The 18468-nt window shown below is 38.2% G+C and overlaps 1 protein-coding gene across 2 annotated transcripts in view; it reads right to left on the bottom strand.

Annotated features, from left to right (window-relative positions):
* itih5 (inter-alpha-trypsin inhibitor heavy chain 5) overlaps positions 1-18207 on the bottom strand; it is a 47817-nt gene extending 29610 nt beyond the window's left edge. For both annotated transcript variants that reach the window (XM_060902979.1, XM_060902978.1), the window contains exons 1-5: positions 17938-18207; positions 17790-17834; positions 9037-9200; positions 8003-8116; positions 4865-5124 (exon numbers count right to left, since the gene is read on the bottom strand). In XM_060902979.1, the coding sequence (XP_060758962.1) occupies positions 4865-5124; positions 8003-8116; positions 9037-9200; positions 17790-17834; positions 17938-18069 (715 nt within the window). In that variant the 5' untranslated portion in view covers positions 18070-18207. The remainder of the gene's footprint in view (positions 1-4864; positions 5125-8002; positions 8117-9036; positions 9201-17789; positions 17835-17937) is intronic.
* Between the last annotated feature and the right edge of the window lie 261 nt (positions 18208-18468).

Genomic DNA, 18468 nt, shown 5'->3' on the forward strand with positions numbered 1-18468 from the left:
GGTTCTCTTTATCTACTTTTAGGACTTGTGTGAAAATCTGATGATGTTTTAGGTCATATTTATGCAGAAATATAGAAAATTCTAAAGGGTTCACAAACTTTCAAGCACCACTGTATCTTGTGACATCAAAAAAAAAATGGATATGGTGTCAGTCAGTCATGGTATATCCTGGATATACCATGAACTGACGTCACAATTTCAAGCTATACAACTGATTAATACAATAAAGACAGACACAAATAGAAGTCATTAATACAATCAAAACAAAAACATTAGCATTTCAGCCAGGGGGATTTTCAACTGAACACACTAAAATAACCACACAAATCAATAGGTTTAACAGCTTTCTGATTTTGTGAGTTAGTTATTGTTTTTATGTCCTGTTTCGTCTCTTTTACAAATACCAAAAATAACAGTTTCGCAACCGACTCGAGTTACAGCTGTGGCTCCGCAAGCATTTCTGTGTGTGTAGATCTATGTATCATGATCATACCTGGCAAGGCAGGTGATAACATGGCAATAAATAAATAAATAAATAAATGGTTTAAAATCCCGATAGCATGGTGCACTGCACATGCACAGGTCAAAGGTCACTCTGACATAAACAACAATCATGGCTGCCTCCAGTGAGTGAATCTCGGCATAAAATCTTAACACTTTTAATTTAGAATTTTTTGATGATGGATATAAATCAAATATATCATGCACTGAGAGGCTCCGGTTGAAATTATGGATTCTCTTCGATGACTGGCTGCACCCCTCACAACATATTATTACGCCAGCCACCTCAGAGAATCCATAATTTCAACCGGAGCCTCTCAGTGCATGGTATATTTGATTACTGTAATATTAGTGAAGAATAATTAAACTGTGTGTAAGGAGAATTTGACAGATGTACAACTGGAATGAAACCTTTTCCAGTGGATTCAGGCTTGGAAATTATTCTCAGTATGTGGGTGTGGACAACCCCAAAAGAGAAGGTTCCAGGATGATGGAGCTTTCATTAAAGCATGGTGAAAGGTGATGTCAACACAGTATGAGGCAATGGATTGTTGTGCCAGGCATGTTGGTATTAGGTCAGTGTCTGTTGTAGCATTGCAGCATGTACAGTGTCTTGCAAAAGTATTCATCCCCCTTGGTGTTTGTTCTGTTTTGTCGCATTACAAGCTGGAATTAAAATGGATTTTTCGAGGGTTAGCACCATTTGATTTACACAACATGTCTACCACTTTAAAGGCGCAAATTGTTGTTTTATTGTGACACAAACAATAATTAAGATGAAAAAAAAGTCAGAAATCTGGAGTGTGCATAGGTATTCACCCTCTTTTGTATGAAACCCCTAAATAAGAGCTGGTCCAACTAATTCACTTCATAAGTCACATAATTAGTTGATTAAGAGCCACCTGTGTGCAATCAGTGTCACATGATCTGTCACATGATGTGTGTATAAATCAACCTGTTCTGGAAGGACCCTGACTCTGCAACACTACTAAGAAAGCAACATTAAAACCAAGGAGCCTCCAAACAGGTCAGAGACAAAGTTGTGGAGAAGTATAGATCAGGGTTGGGTCATAAAAAATATCCCAAACTTTGAATATCCCAGAGAGCACCATTAAATCCATTATAGCAAAATAGAAAGAATATGGCACCACTACAAACCTGACAAGAGAAGGCCCCGCCCACCAAAACTCACAGACCGGGCAAAGAGGGCATTAATCAGAGATGCAACAAAGACACCAAAGATAACACTGAAGGAGCTGCAAAGATCCACAGCGGAGATGGGGGTATCTGTCCATAGGACCACTTTAAGCCATACACTCCACAGAGCGGGGCTTTATGGAAGTATGGCCAGAAAAAAGTAATTGCTGAAGAAAACACATTTGGAGTTTGCCCAACAGCATGTGGCAGACTCCCCAAACACATGGAAGAAGATTCTCTGGTCAAATGAGACTAAAATTGATCTTTTTGGCCATCATGGGAAATGCTATGTGTAGCACAAACCCACACTATTCCTACAGTGAAGTATGGTGGTGGCAGCATCATGCTGTGGGGATGTTTTTCATCTGCAGGGACAGGAAAGCTGGTCAGGACTGAAGGAAAGATGGATGGCCCTAAATACAGGGCAATTCTGGAGGAAAACCTGTTTGAGTTGGCCAAAGGTTTGAGACTGGGACAAAGGTTTACATTCCAGCAGGACAATGACCCTAAACATACTGCTAAAGCTACACTGGAGTGGTTTAAAGGGAAACATTTAAATGTCTTGGAATGGCCTAATCAAAGCCCAGACCTCAATCCAATTGAGAATCTGTGGCATAACTTGAAGATCGCTGTACACCAACGCAACCCATCTAACTTGAATGAGTTGGAGCAGTTTTGCCTTAAGGAACAGGTAAAAATCCCAGTGGCTAAATGTGCTAAGCTAATAGAGACATACCCCAAGAGACTTGCAGCTGTAATTGCAGCAAAAGGTGGCTCTACAAAGTATTGACTTTGGGGGGATGAATACCTATGCACACTCCAGATTTCTGGCTTTTTTTTCATCTTAATTATTGTTTGTGTCACAATAAAACAACAATTTTCACCTTTAAAGTGGTAGGCATGTTGTGTAAATCAAATGGTGCTCCCCCCCCACTTTAATTCCAGTTTGTAATGTGACAAAATAGGACAAACACAAAGGGGGATGACTACTTTTGCAAGACACTGTACTTAAGATACTTTTCTTAACATTATTTTATACACATAGCAGTACTGAAATGACTTTTTCCCTCTAACTGAACAGGCAATATGCAGCATAATCAATAAATGGTTTGAAGAAAGTGAAAATTAAAGTGTGCTGAGTACACAATGAATCATTTTATAATCATGACCACAGTTTGGGCTTTCCACAAATAATTAACTAATAATCATCTGAGATATTAATCACAGTTAAATAATAATAATAATAATAATAATAATAATAATAAAGTATCTCAACATTCCCTAACACATTTCCTAAATAGGCTGAATAAATGAAATAAACTAGAAGGGCACTCAGTAGAGTGCATACCTCCACCAAACCACATATTATCAACATCAGAATCAAATCACTTGAACCAAGGATAATACTAAAGCTGTCCACCAAATTTCATCCAAATTTATTCAGAACTTTTTGAGGTACATTGAAAACAGGCAAAAAATTAAAAATAAAAAAATCCTGGATCCGCATACATATCTGGATTTTCATCAAAATCTAGTTACTTGTTCCTTGGCCCATGGCTCACTTTTCCTCAGAATTTCATCAAAATCTGTTCACTACTTTTTGAGTTATGTTGGGAGGCAAAACATAACCTTCTACAGCAAAGTTGGCAAAGGTAATAATTGTGATTTAGTACTGACCAAAACTGATCATGGCAGTTGTTTTAGCTATTAAAGTGCAACATGGAAAACAAGAAAAGAAGTTTAATTTAAATGAAAAGTGATGTAAAATACATTTAAGAGTAGTTTGGCATATTTTAGACTTGCAAAGGAGTCAGTCTGTATCCTATTCATACATTTTGGAAGAAAGAGTATTGTAATTTTAAAAATTAACATATTGATTTGCCATGTTGAATACACTCTTTGTGTAAAATCACACACAATGTGGCAGTTATTGAGGCAATAAGGGTAAAGGGTGCTCTAAGGCATGATGCAAAAATAAGCACTTAAAATTCCCATTCCTGTGATAAAATTACTGATAAAATTCAGAACCTCAAATAGCTTATTGTTTTTATAAAACAGTCGGGGAATTATATGATAAAACCCAGTGTTCAATAAATAATTTTTTGTTAATAATCATTTTCACAGTAAATAATTCTTCAGCCATGCAATGTAGTCTGTTAAAGGTAGACTGCCTTTCAGATTTTAAGTGTAGGTCATAAAAAGAATTTTCCCTGGCACCCAATTATTTTTGTTTACTGGACTGAAAGCTACTGAATTCAAATCTCAGACTTCCAATTTTATTAGTTTTTTTTTTTTCTAACAGAACAATTGATGTATTTCAGGCCACATGGCCCTAAATTCTCAGCTATTTTTTTCTTGTTTCACCATGACCTAATTCAAGATATTACATCATGCATGATGTGGTGGGCTTTCCCCATTCGCGCAAGGCATTGTGGGATACAAATTTGAAACAGGAGAGAAAAATGGAGGACATGAGTGTACGAATGAAACATGAAAGACCAGCTACAGTAACAGAAAGCGAGAAGAAAAGACGTTATGTTGCGAAGGAAAGGAAACGCAGGGCCAAACTAATAAATATTGGCGGTCAGCAAGCACCTCGGTGTGATCAGTTGTTCGTTTAGCGACAGAATGATGGAACTGTCAGTGCACTGTCAAAGGTAAACCTGCGCCTGCACACACGGACTTCCTCTGTCTGCTTGACTGCGTGAACCAAGCGATTTCATGCACATTATTTGCTTTAATCCCCTCAAATTAAATAACTTCTCAGCCACAGAATGGCCTGGTTTATTTTGTGAGATATTACAGAAATAAACATATATTACAATGACCAAATTTCAGAGGGAAATAAATTTCACTTATTTTATGAAATCGAAAGGTCATCTAGCTTTAACAGTAAGCTTTAGTTGCTGAGTAACAGACAAAGATTAAGATTATCATATAGACAGAACAATGGCTGAATTGTAATGGTTTTATTGGTTTAAAACCTGGTGCAGTCACACAGAATTCAATTATTGTGATGCAATCACAGGTGTGTACCCATATATATTAAGGATTTTCCAATGGCTTCAAACATGGCTCAGCCAATCAGATTTAAGGAGTGAACCCATCTATTTTATATTAAACAATAAACGCAGCAAACTGAGAATTCCAATTTAGAAAGAAATACCGCTTGTCCTGCTGCTGTTCCTGGACCCAGATGTTTTGCTTTTGCGCAAAGGGAGAACCTCAAGGTACTTGATGCGAGAGTGTTCGACGATGGTAATGGCCACACTGAGCTTGCTGACCAGCTGCATGGGCCTAACACTCGTCACGTGCTGGTAATAACCCAGCCGTCTCTGCAGTAGCTCTTCATACGTCAGAAGAAAGATGGCACGGTTTCGCCCAGGGATTTTCACAGACATGCGAAACAATTCCATCTCACCCTCACTAAGAAAAAAGAGTGAAATGAAGAGAAGTGGAAAGAAGGATAAAGCATTAGATCAACTGATGATTCAGTAACTGGGCTGGTACTGGCATGTTCAAACAGAGATTTTATTGTCGAGTCGGAAAATGCATCCTCCAATTTCCACATATTTTTCTCCTGTCTTTCGACAGTCAGTGCAGTTCAGTCTCAATGCCTTCCACAGTAAGAACATGTAAATGTCCTTCTCTGGATAGAAAAACTAACAAGAATTTGAAATCTCATCTCATTATCTCTAGCCGCTTTATCCTTCTACAGGGTCGCAGGCAAGCTGGAGCCTATCCCAGCTGACTACGGGCGAAAGGCGGGGTACACCCTGGACAAGTCGCCAGGTCATCACAGGGCTGACACATAGACACAGACAACCATTCACACTCACATTCACATTCACGGTCAATTTAGAGTCACCAGTTAACCTAACCTGCATGTCTTTGGACTGTGGGGGAAACCGGAGCACCCGGAGGAAACCCACGCGGACACGGGGAGAACATGCAAACTCCACACAGAAAGGCCCTCGCCGGCCCCGGGGCTCGAACCCAGGACGTTCTTGCTGTGAGGCGACAGCGCTAACCACTACACCACCGTGCCGCCCCAAGAATTTGAAATGTTTTTGCAAACTAGAACAAGTATCATGCAATGAATTAAACACAACAGGGCAAAATTACCACCTCAGAGTCGAATCAGTTAAATTCTTGTGTTTTACTTTACAGCCATTTGTCAATTCTGTTTTTTTTAATTAATTAAAAAAACAGCTTATCATATTATCCATTTATAATTACTTTTAATGTACACTTTGCACTTTCTGGTTTCTAAGGAACATAACAAGCGGCATTTGTTTGTCTTCTAAGTGATCACAATAACTAATTTGCCTAATCAATATTCTATCCATCCATCCATTCTCTATACCATTGCAGGTTGCAACTGAGCTGGAGCCAATCCCAGCTGATTGGGCAAGAGGAGGGGTCCACCCTGGACAGGCCACCAGTCTATCATGAGGCTTGGACGTTCCACAACATTATAATTAACAAACACTTACAAAGCACAATGTTAAAAACGAAGAATTGTAATCATTGGCAAATCACTGTGGTATAAGAGGAAGGTTATAGGGATATGTAGTTATAGGATAATGGTCAACTTTGGGTGGTAACAGCAACTCCAGTTCATAAGGAGCTGTATCACACTATCCATCCATCCTTTATCCGTAACCGCTTATTCTGGACAGGGTTGCAGGCAAGCTGGAGCCTATCCCAGCTGACTATGGGTGAGAGGCGGGGTACACCCTGTTAACCTAACCTGCATGTCTTTGGACTGTCAGGGAAAACAGAGAAAACCCACGCAGACACGGGGAGAACATGCAAACTCCACACAGAAAGGCCCTCGCCGGCCACAGGGCTCGAACCCAGAACCTTCTTGCTGTGAGGCAGCAGTGCTAACCACTACACCACTGTGCCGCCCAATCACTATCCAGTTGGGGATTTTTTTCTATAAGAGCACTTTGACCAATCAGAATTGAGAATTAAACTCATCTCATCTCATTATCTGTAGCCGCTTTATCCTGTTCTACAGGGTTGCAGGCAAGCTGGAGCCTATCCCAGCTGACTACGGGCGAAAGGCGGGGTACACCCTGGACAAGTCGCCAGGTCATCACAGGGCTGACACATAGACACAGACAACCATTCACACTCACATTCACACCTACGGTCAATTTAGAGTCACCAGTTAACCTAACCTGCATGTCTTTGGACTGTGGGGGAAACCGGAGCACCTGGAGGAAACCCACGCAGACACGGGGAGAACATGCAAACTCCACACAGAAAGGCCCTCGCCGGCCACGGGACTCGAACCCAGGACCTTCTTGCTGTGAGGCGACAGTGCTAACCACTACACCACCATGCCGCCATAATCATAATCATAATTACAACTACTATATGACTGTTAGCAAACAGGCCTAGTTAGCATTAGCTATCTAACCAAGTTTATCAATAGATAAAATATACTATGACTAAAACAAACCATTTAAATATTATTTGTACTTTTCCAACTGCCGCTGTGCTCAGCTACCACCATTTAGATCTCTTCAATGATATGTTTATATAGGGGTGCATAATTGTTTTCAATTAATTTTATTCATTTTCCTCAATAGCCATGGAAAGGATCCTGTCTACAGAATATATATATATATATATATATATATATATATATATATATATATATATATATATATATGTGTGTGTACACACAGTACTCTGCAAAAGTCTTCGGCACATGTAAAGAAATGCTGTCAACCAAAAATGGCTTAAAAATAATTAAATGAAATGTTTCAACATTACAAAAAAAACTATAAACAGCAGTAAGCCATAATAAATGAAACAAAGTCAATATTCGGTGTGAGACGACCCTTTGCTTTAAAAAAAAATAGTAGTCTGAGGTCCAGTGAGTGTAGTTTTATGCGGAAATGAGCTGTAGGTTTTACTGAGCATCTTACAGAACCAGCCACAGTTCTTCTGGACACTTTGACTGTCGCACTCACTTCTTCATTTTGCACCAAAACCCAGCAGCCTTCATTACGTTTTCTTTTTTAATCTGAAAAGTGTTCTATTATGGAATATGCTACTCAGATACAAACATTTTTTTCTGTAACATTTAATTTTGTGCTGGAAAATGGACGTTTGGACTCTAAAATGTTTTTGTACTGACTCAATAATGTAAAAGTTAGAAAATAGACATCTATAACAAAGTTTGTATGAAAAAATAAATAGGGGGCCTAAGACTTTTGCACATATATATAAGTGAAGTGTACAGAGGTTTAACACACACACATACACACACACATACACATCTTACCTGTGTTCTACTGAGTCTTTGTTCTTTGGTGTGCCATTGTTCTCCTTCCTGTCCTTTTTCAGTTTCTTTTCCTTTGCCTTGATCTGGCTGGGGAAAACTCTTCCTCCCACAATCCTGTAGTGACACAAAGCAGTTTACTATAAACTTCTTGTTGTCATGACAACAACAATTTTGCTCCAATCAAATATAGTGCCCCGTACTGTTTGTGGATGGGTTTGTGTTTGTAATATTAACCGTAAACTAAACGGTCACAGGCCCTGTGGTAACCTTTCCAATAAAACAAGTCCAAAATAGCTCTTTTCATTTATTCATGGGGGAAAAGATGTTCAGTATGAAGGCATTCAAATGAATTCAACAACATAAATGATCCAGAGGATGGTTTTAGAGATACTGACTGCTCCATGAGCTGTAATCTCATGATTTTTTAGATTGATTGGACCATTCTGGATCAAGCACATGAGGGTCTGCTGAGAGTTTCAGTGTAGAAACAAGGGTTTGTGGTATGGTCTCAAAACCCAAGATGTCTGACAGTGCTATACAATCAGTAAGTAAGACCTAAAAAGTGTAATGTTATGTGTAATGTAATGGTACAATTTAAAAACCATCCCAGATAACCCAGTTGGGTTTCAAAACTCTACATTACTTCAAAACCCAACATCATGGCATCATCATACATATCGACACTGTCATCATATATTAAAATAGCCTCGGTCCAAATGGCTGGGCATCATAACATAACATAACATAACATAACATAACATAACATAACATAACATAACATAACATAACATAACATAACATAAGAGTCTGGGAAAACTGTAAGGAGCATGTGCACCCTTCATCCTTCCAGACTAATGACTTCACTGTTACAGTATTGAATGATCTCTTTCAGTGCTGAATGAACAATTTGTCTGTAAAATTCTAGCTGAATGCAAACGTACACTGTATGATAGTTAATGCACAGGAATAAAATAAACCTATGAAAATAGTTTCAACATGCTTCCTCTAGTTACCCTTCACTGTGTCATGCTCACATTGTAAAGTTGGAGATGTAGGCAGCTGCTGGGACATGGAACATGAAAACGGCCTCAGATGCTGCGCTGTGTCTGTTGACCATGGTGCAGGACACAGCAGTGAAAGCATAGCGCGAAATGATGGTGGTTGATACCGACAGCTCCTGTATGTGTGGCTTAGTTTCCTAAAAGGACCAAACAACATATACTCAGTTACATCAGGGTACATAATGTTTTGTGTTCATTATGTAGTTGCCAAACCTGGTTGTGAAGATCTAGCCAGGTATCTCATTCTCATACAGGAAATTAGTTTTCCACCCGATTGGTTTGATCAGAGCTGGTATTTTTCAAGTTAAAGCTTAAACAAGGTGACAATAACATTTAGGACTTCTTCGTGCAAAAAAAAAAAAAAAAAGAAGATAGAGGTCATCTATATCCCCCGCCCTATAGACCAACTATATACCAAGTTTCAAGATATTATTTATCTGTCACATTTTTCAAGTTCTGCTGCAGGAAACCAACCCTACCTCTTTATACTGACCTCAGCAGCCCATGGCGTAATAAACACACCAGACCTTTGGTCCAGGTGAGCTAAAAATTTTAATTTCTCACATTTCTTAGTATCAAAAGGCACATATACATTACTTAATCAACACATATACCAACATTCAAGACCGTATCACTCATAGTTTTCAAGTTCTGCTCCGGAAAAAAAAACCTACCCCTAAGACTAACCTGAGAGACTAAGTCTGAAATCATTTCCATGGAAACATGAAAAATTAACATTTCTCAAATTTCTTATTATGAAAAGGCACATCTACATCACCTTGTTAACATGTACACCCAAGTTTCAAATCTGTATCATGAATAGTTTTGGATATATGCTCCAGAAATGAACGTTGCTCTTAGAAACTAAGTCAAAATCTAATTTTTATGTAAAAATTTGAAAAATACTTTTTTTTCAAAAAATCCAAAATAGCAAAAGGGACCAGTTCACATGTTGCTTGATGTGTATACAAAGTTTCATGAAGATATCTTCAGTAGTTTTAAAGATATGGCCCAGAAACGAAAACGTGACCGGACGGACAGTCAGATGGACAGACGGGCGGGACCCGATTCTATATCCCCTGCCAAACTTCGTTTGGGTGGGGGATAAAAATGTGCTGGCTACTTTTTTGGCTTGCAGACACTGGATAAATCCCAAGTGACTCCATATTGGAAAAACACATAGATAAGTTTGCAGAAAACATTTGTTCACATTCTATCAAACCATAGCCTTCAAAAAGGGGGATGTAACAGTACTGTGCAAAAGTCTAAGGCACCCTATTTTTTTTTCATACAAACTTTGTTATAGATTTCTATTTGATGACTTCTACATTATCGAGTTGGTACAAAAACATTTTAGAGTCCAAATGTTTGTTTTCCAGCACAAAATTAAATGTGACAGAAAAAAATCCTTGTATCTGAGCAGCATAGTATTACATAAGAGAGCACTTTTCAGATTATAAAAGAAAACAATGAAGTCTGCTGGGTTTTGGGGCAAAATGAAGAAGCGAGTGCGACAGTCAAAGTGTCCAGAAGAACTGTGGCTGGTTCTGTAAGATGCTCAGTAAAACCTACAGCTCATTTCCACATAAAACTGCACTCATCGGACCTGAGACTACTATTTTTTTTTTAAAAGCAAAGGGTCGTCTCACACCAAATATTGACTTTGTTTCATTTATTATGGCTTACTGTTTATAGTATTTTTTAATGTTGAAACATTTCATTTCATTATTTTTATGCCATTTTCGATTGACAGCATTTCTTTACATGTGCCTAAGACTTTTGTAACTGCCTTAGTAACTACAGGGTGTTTCAGAAATTTGATATAATTTCACGATCTAATAACTTTGCCAATTCTTGTTCAATTGACCTCAAATTTTAACAGCATGTGTGGAAACAGGTCAAAATTTTATGTTTAATTTTTTTTTTTTATCTTTTTAGGTATAGAAATGCCATTCACTGGAAAAGAAAAGGCGTTTTGTGTGTTAGAGTATACTCAAACGCACTCGAACAAGACTGTACAGTGTGCATTTATGAGAGAATTCTCTAAAAATGTACCAACTGCAATGCAGATTTGGACACGGCACCAAAAGTTCAAAGAGGAAGGCTGTGTGTGCAGGGCAAAAGGATCTGGACAACCACCAGCATCGGAAGAGATGGTTAAGCGGGTTTGCGGATATTGAAAATTTGTGAAATTGTTCATGGAATCCACATACCTTTGAATTTCTCATTCAAATTTTGAGGAATAAATCTTATATCGCTCAACATTAAGCCTGTTCCGTTTCATTTGCCTAGACTATGTAGTTTCTGAAATATTTACATCTCAAACAATATCACATTTTTGAAACACCCTGTACTTTATCCCCATCAATGTTTACAGTAGGTTTGGAGTCTCTCCTAGGAACACTGACAGCAAGCCAGGAATATACAGTTGTGGTCAGAAGTTTACATACAGTGAGATGAATGTCATCTTGGATATGAATGTCATGGCAATATTTGGGCTTTCAGTAATTTCTTTGAACTGTTCTTTTTCTGTGGCAGAATGATTGTACAGCATACAGCTTTAATAAAAAAAAAACACTAGAATTTGGTGCACAAGTTTTAATTTTCTTTGGGTTTTCTGAAATCAGCACAGGGTCAAAATTATACATACAGGGACAAAAATGTACATACACTCACTTAGATTATTAATTCAGAGGTGCTGAAACTTCCAAAATGTCTCTTACGGTATCTTCCCAAGGCCGAGGTCTCTTAACTTCCTGTTAGTGATCATGATTGACTGCAGCTGGTAGCTTCTCTGTGCCTTCATAAAAAGAGTTTGTTTACAGCACTCATTGGATTGACCAACGCACAATACAATGGGAACGTCCAAGGAGCTCAGTGCAGATCTGAGAAAGAGGATCACAGATATACACAACTCTGGAATGTCTCTTGGAGCCATTTCTAAACAACTGCAAATTTCAGTTCAAACAATTGTATCCAAGTTATTTTGAGGTGTAGTCACTTTGCCAAGCCACTTTGCTTTAAGATAAACCCAAACTGTCACCCTCAGCTGAAAGGAAATTGGTTTGGATGGTCAGGAACAACCTGGGAGCCACCATGGCACAGCCCTGCCATGAGCTGAAAGCTGATGGATCACTGTCTACAGTTCAGATCACCATGGATTAAGAGGCTGCTATCCAAGAAATAACCCCCTGCTCCAAAATTGACAACTTCAAGCTTAACTAAAGTTTGAAGCTGACCACACGGACAAAGAAAAAGCCTTCTGGAGGAAAGTTGTATGGTCAGATGAGACAAAAATTGAGTTGTTTGGCCACAATGACCACCATGTACAGAGGGACACTGTACCAACTGGTGGTGGTGGTAGGATCATCATGCTCTGGGGCTGTTTTGCTGCCAGTGGAACTGGTTCATTGCACAAAGTGGATGGAATAATGAAGAAGGAGGACTACCTCAGAATTCTTCAGTATAAACCATCAGAAACTTGAACACGATTTGGGAGTCACAACAGGACAATGAATCCAAACACGCATCAGAGCTGGTTGTGGAGGATAAAGTAAGCTAACATTAAGCTTAAAACAAATCCTGACTTCAACCCTATTGATAATATATGGACCATGCTTATAAGTTGAGTCTATGCCAAGAAAAAAAATTTAATTGAACTCTACCAAGTCTACCATGAAGAGTCGTGAAATATCCAACCACAATTCTGCCAGAAGCTTGTTCATGGTAAACAAAAATGTTTGGTCAAGGTGAATCTTGCGAAGAGGCATTTTACCCAAAGATTAGGTGTGCTGTATGTATATTTATGATCCTGTATGTATAATTTTGACCCTGTGTTGATTTCAGAAAACCCAAAGAAAATTAAAACTTGTGAACCAAATTCTAGTGTTTTTTTTTTATTAAAGCTGTATGCTATACATTCTGCCACAGAAAAAGAACAGTTCAAAGAAATTACTGAAAGCCCAAATATTCTCATGACATTCATATCCAAGATGACATTCATGTCACTGTATGTAAACTTCTGACCACAACTGTACCTCGGATGGGATGCCAGTCCATCGCAAGGCATATTATTATTATTATTATTATTAGTAGTAGTAGTAGTAGTAGTAGTCATTGAATTAGCATTTATTTAATATATTGTAACAAAATACCTTGGCTTGTTTGTTTTCTTTCTCTCTGTCCTACCCTCCCCTTAACTAACTCAGTGATATCCATAGACCAAGACAAGATGATGCTTTATTGTTCCCTGGAAATTTGGGTGTTAACAGCAGTAGAAAGACAGGTGAAGAAGTATAGACAAGTTAAGCTACATTCAACTAGCATGAAAAAATGTTTTTGATAAAAACTAAAAAGCACTTCTGTAAGTCTCTCTGTAGGGACATCTGCTAAATCCTGTCAGTGTAAATGTATTACACTAGTAGTATTATAATTATTATTTGTAGTCGTAGTACAATTATGAATATCATTATTAATGACTATCCAAGTCGCTATAGTAATTATAATACATAAGCCTGATTGCTTGCTTAAATTGATTGTTATACTTAAAGATCGATTAACAGCATTGATTTGCAGATTGCCTGTTGGACATGTACTGTATAGCCAGAAGTATGTGGACACCTGACCTGACCATTACACCCATTTATGGTTCTTTCCCAAGCATATATAATAATGTACATAATGTTACTGTATGCTTTAGCATTACAATTTCCCTTCACTGGAAGTATCCAAGTTATTTTGAGGTGTAGTCACTTTGCCAAGCCACTTTGCTTTAAGATAAACCCAAACTGTCACCCTCAGCTGAAAGGAAATTGGTTTGGATGGTCAGGAACAACCTGGGAGCCACCATGGCACAGCCCTGCCATGAGCTGAAAGCTGATGGATCACTGTCTACAGTTCAGATCACCATGGATTAAGAGGCTGCTATCCAAGAAATAACCCCCTGCTCCAAAATTGACAACTTCAAGCTTAACTAAAGTTTGAAGCTGACCACACGGACAAAGAAAAAGCCTTCTGGAGGAAAGTTGTATGGTCAGATGAGACAAAAATTGAGTTGTTTGGCCACAATGACCACCATGTACAGAGGGACACTGTACCAACTGGTGGTGGTGGTAGGATCATCATGCTCTGGGGCTGTTTTGCTGCCAGTGGAACTGGTTCATTGCACAAAGTGGATGGAATAATGAAGAAGGAGGACTACCTCAGAATTCTTCAGTATAAACCATCAGAAACTTGAACACGATTTGGGAGTCACAACAGGACAATGAATCCAAACACGCATCAGAGCTGGTTGTGGAGGATAAAGTAAGCTAACATTAAGCTTAAAACAAATCCTGACTTCAACCCTATTGATAATATATGGACCATGCTTATAAGTTGAGTCTATGCCAAGAAAAAAAATTTAATTGAACTCTACCAAGTCTACCATGAAGAGTCGTGAAATATCCAACCACAATTCTGCCAGAAGCTTGTTCATGGTAAACAAAAATGTTCGGTCAAGGTGAATCTTGCGAAGAGGCATTTTACCCAAAGATTAGGTGTGCTGTATGTATATTTATGATCCTGTATGTATAATTTTGACCCTGTGTTGATTTCAGAAAACCCAAAGAAAATTAAAACTTGTGAACCAAATTCTAGTGTTTTTTTTTTATTAAAGCTGTATGCTATACATTCTGCCACAGAAAAAGAACAGTTCAAAGAAATTACTGAAAGCCCAAATATTCTCATGACATTCATATCCAAGATGACATTCATGTCACTGTATGTAAACTTCTGACCACAACTGTACCTCGGATGGGATGCCAGTCCATCGCAAGGCATATTATTATTATTAGTAGTAGTAGTAGTAGTAGTAGTAGTAGTAGTCATTGAATTAGCATTTATTTAATATATTGTAACAAAATACCTTGGCTTGTTTGTTTTCTTTCTCTCTGTCCTACCCTCCCCTTAACTAACTCAGTGATATCCATAGACCAAGACAAGATGATGCTTTATTGTTCCCTGGAAATTTGGGTGTTAACAGCAGTAGAAAGACAGGTGAAGAAGTATAGACAAGTTAAGCTACATTCAACTAGCATGAAAAAATGTTTTTGATAAAAACTAAAAAGCACTTCTGTAAGTCTCTCTGTAGGGACATCTGCTAAATCCTGTCAGTGTAAATGTATTACACTAGTAGTATTATAATTATTATTTGTAGTCGTAGTACAATTATGAATATCATTATTCATGACTATCCAAGTCGCTATAGTAATTATAATACATAAGCCTGATTGCTTGCTTAAATTGATTGTTATACTTAAAGATCGATTAACAGCATTGATTTGCAGATTGCCTGTTGGACATGTACTGTATAGCCAGAAGTATGTGGACACCTGACCTGACCATTACACCCATTTATGGTTCTTTCCCAAGCATATATAATAATGTACATAATGTTACTGTATGCTTTAGCATTACAATTTCCCTTCACTGGAAGTATCCAAGTTATTTTGAGGTGTAGTCACTTTGCCAAGCCACTTTGCTTTAAGATAAACCCAAACTGTCACCCTCAGCTGAAAGGAAATTGGTTTGGATGGTCAGGAACAACCTGGGAGCCACCATGGCACAGCCCTGCCATGAGCTGAAAGCTGATGGATCACTGTCTACAGTTCAGATCACCATGGATTAAGAGGCTGCTATCCAAGAAATAACCCCCTGCTCCAAAATTGACAACTTCAAGCTTAACTAAAGTTTGAAGCTGACCACACGGACAAAGAAAAAGCCTTCTGGAGGAAAGTTGTATGGTCAGATGAGACAAAAATTGAGTTGTTTGGCCACAATGACCACCATGTACAGAGGGACACTGTACCAACTGGTGGTGGTGGTAGGATCATCATGCTCTGGGGCTGTTTTGCTGCCAGTGGAACTGGTTCATTGCACAAAGTGGATGGAATAATGAAGAAGGAGGACTACCTCAGAATTCTTCAGTATAAACCATCAGAAACTTGAACACGATTTGGGAGTCACAACAGGACAATGAATCCAAACACGCATCAGAGCTGGTTGTGGAGGATAAAGTAAGCTAACATTAAGCTTAAAACAAATCCTGACTTCAACCCTATTGATAATATATGGACCATGCTTATAAGTTGAGTCTATGCCAAGAAAAAAAATTTAATTGAACTCTACCAAGTCTACCATGAAGAGTCGTGAAATATCCAACCACAATTCTGCCAGAAGCTTGTTCATGGTAAACAAAAATGTTCGGTCAAGGTGAATCTTGCGAAGAGGCATTTTACCCAAAGATTAGGTGTGCTGTATGTATATTTATGATCCTGTATGTATAATTTTGACCCTGTGTTGATTTCAGAAAACCCAAAGAAAATTAAAACTTGTGAACCAAATTCTAGTGTTTTTTTTTTTTATTAAAGCTGTATGCTATACATTCTGCCACAGAAAAAGAACAGTTCAAAGAAATTACTGAAAGCCCAAATATTCTCATGACATTCATATCCAAGATGACATTCATGTCACTGTATGTAAACTTCTGACCACAACTGTACCTCGGATGGGATGCCAGTCCATCGCAAGGCATATTATTATTATTAGTAGTAGTAGTAGTAGTAGTAGTAGTCATTGAATTAGCATTTATTTAATATATTGTAACAAAATACCTTGGCTTGTTTGTTTTCTTTCTCTCTGTTCTACCCTCCCCTTAACTAACTCAGTGATATCCATAGACCAAGACAAGATGATGCTTTATTGTTCCCTGGAAATTTGGGTGTTAACAGCAGTAGAAAGACAGGTGAAGAAGTATAGACAAGTTAAGCTACATTCAACTAGCATGAAAAAATGTTTTTGATAAAAACTAAAAAGCACTTCTGTAAGTCTCTCTGTAGGGACATCTGCTAAATCCTGTCAGTGTAAATGTATTACACTAGTAGTATTATAATTATTATTTGTAGTCGTAGTACAATTATGAATATCATTATTCATGACTATCCAAGTCGCTATAGTAATTATAATACATAAGCCTGATTGCTTGCTTAAATTGATTGTTATACTTAAAGATCGATTAACAGCATTGATTTGCAGATTGCCTGTTGGACATGTACTGTATAGCCAGAAGTATGTGGACACCTGACCTGACCATTACACCCATTTATGGTTCTTTCCCAAGCATATATAATAATGTACATAATGTTACTGTATGCTTTAGCATTACAATTTCCCTTCACTGGAACTAATAAGTGCAAACCTGTTCCAGTATGACAGTGCCCCTGGGAATACTGTGTATGGTTTGCCAAGGTCGGAGTGGAAGAACTCGAGTAGCTGGGACAGACCAAGAACTCCACTGAACACCTTTGGGATGAACTGGAACACAGACTGTCCACCAGAGCTTCTTGTCCAATATCAGTGTCTAATGTTCTCGTGGCCACACTCCAAACTCGAGTGGAAAGCCTTCCCAGAAAAGTGGAGGCCAGTATAGCAATAAAGGGGAAACCAATTCATATTAATGCCATTGAACACATCTGGTTGTCATGGCAAAGTGTCCACAGGGTTTTTATAGGAAATAGAGAGACGTGCAATTCAGCCATCCACTTAAAATATTTCACAGAAGTAAGCCTGTACATGCATCATTTTGTGACTGATCTTACTGTAGTTTTGTGGTTTGATCAAAGAATATAGACTAAAATAATGCAAACAATAAGACAAGCGTGCGTAAAAGCACGCACACCAACTCTTACCTTTCGTAAAAAAGTTTTCACCTGCCGAGGAACTCTGCGTGGTGCCTGGGAGAAAAAGCAGAAACACCATGATAACACAATGTAAAGCTTTATTATTATTATTATTATTATAGTTTCAGTAGCTCAAGAAAAAGAATCCGTAACACACTGTGCCCAAGTCCAATTCTGAAATCAGATAATCCTCAAGCTCGACATCCTCAGAAAGATCAGCTTCATTCTCATTTTCAGCAAAAACTGCGTCTTTACAGCACAAAGCGATAAGCAGCACCAGGAGCAACATTTCAGCTTGACAAGTGCAGAGACAGAGCAAGACACATGCTTTTGTATAACACAGAGCAGAGAACTGTGCGTAATCGTTTCCCACCCAGATCCAGACTATCCTCGAGCATGGTGAACACACACACTCTCTCTCTCTCTCTCTCTCTCTCTCCCTAACTGACTGACTGACAGAACCCATCACTGGAGGCGTGTCTTAAATGTGTTCTCTGAGAGGATGACTTGGATTTTAAAGCCAAGCTCTTTATTGTTTTATGCTTTTCAGAATGGAAATAAATGATGAAAACTAAAAATCATTTTAATACCTTCAATTAAATTTGCATTGCTTGAGTTTTCCTGTTAATGTGTTACATTGCATTACATTACATTACATTACATTACAGGCATTTAGCAGACATTCTTA

Source organism: Neoarius graeffei, chromosome 21 (assembly GCF_027579695.1).
Source record: "Neoarius graeffei isolate fNeoGra1 chromosome 21, fNeoGra1.pri, whole genome shotgun sequence".
NCBI lineage: Eukaryota > Metazoa > Chordata > Actinopteri > Siluriformes > Ariidae > Neoarius > Neoarius graeffei.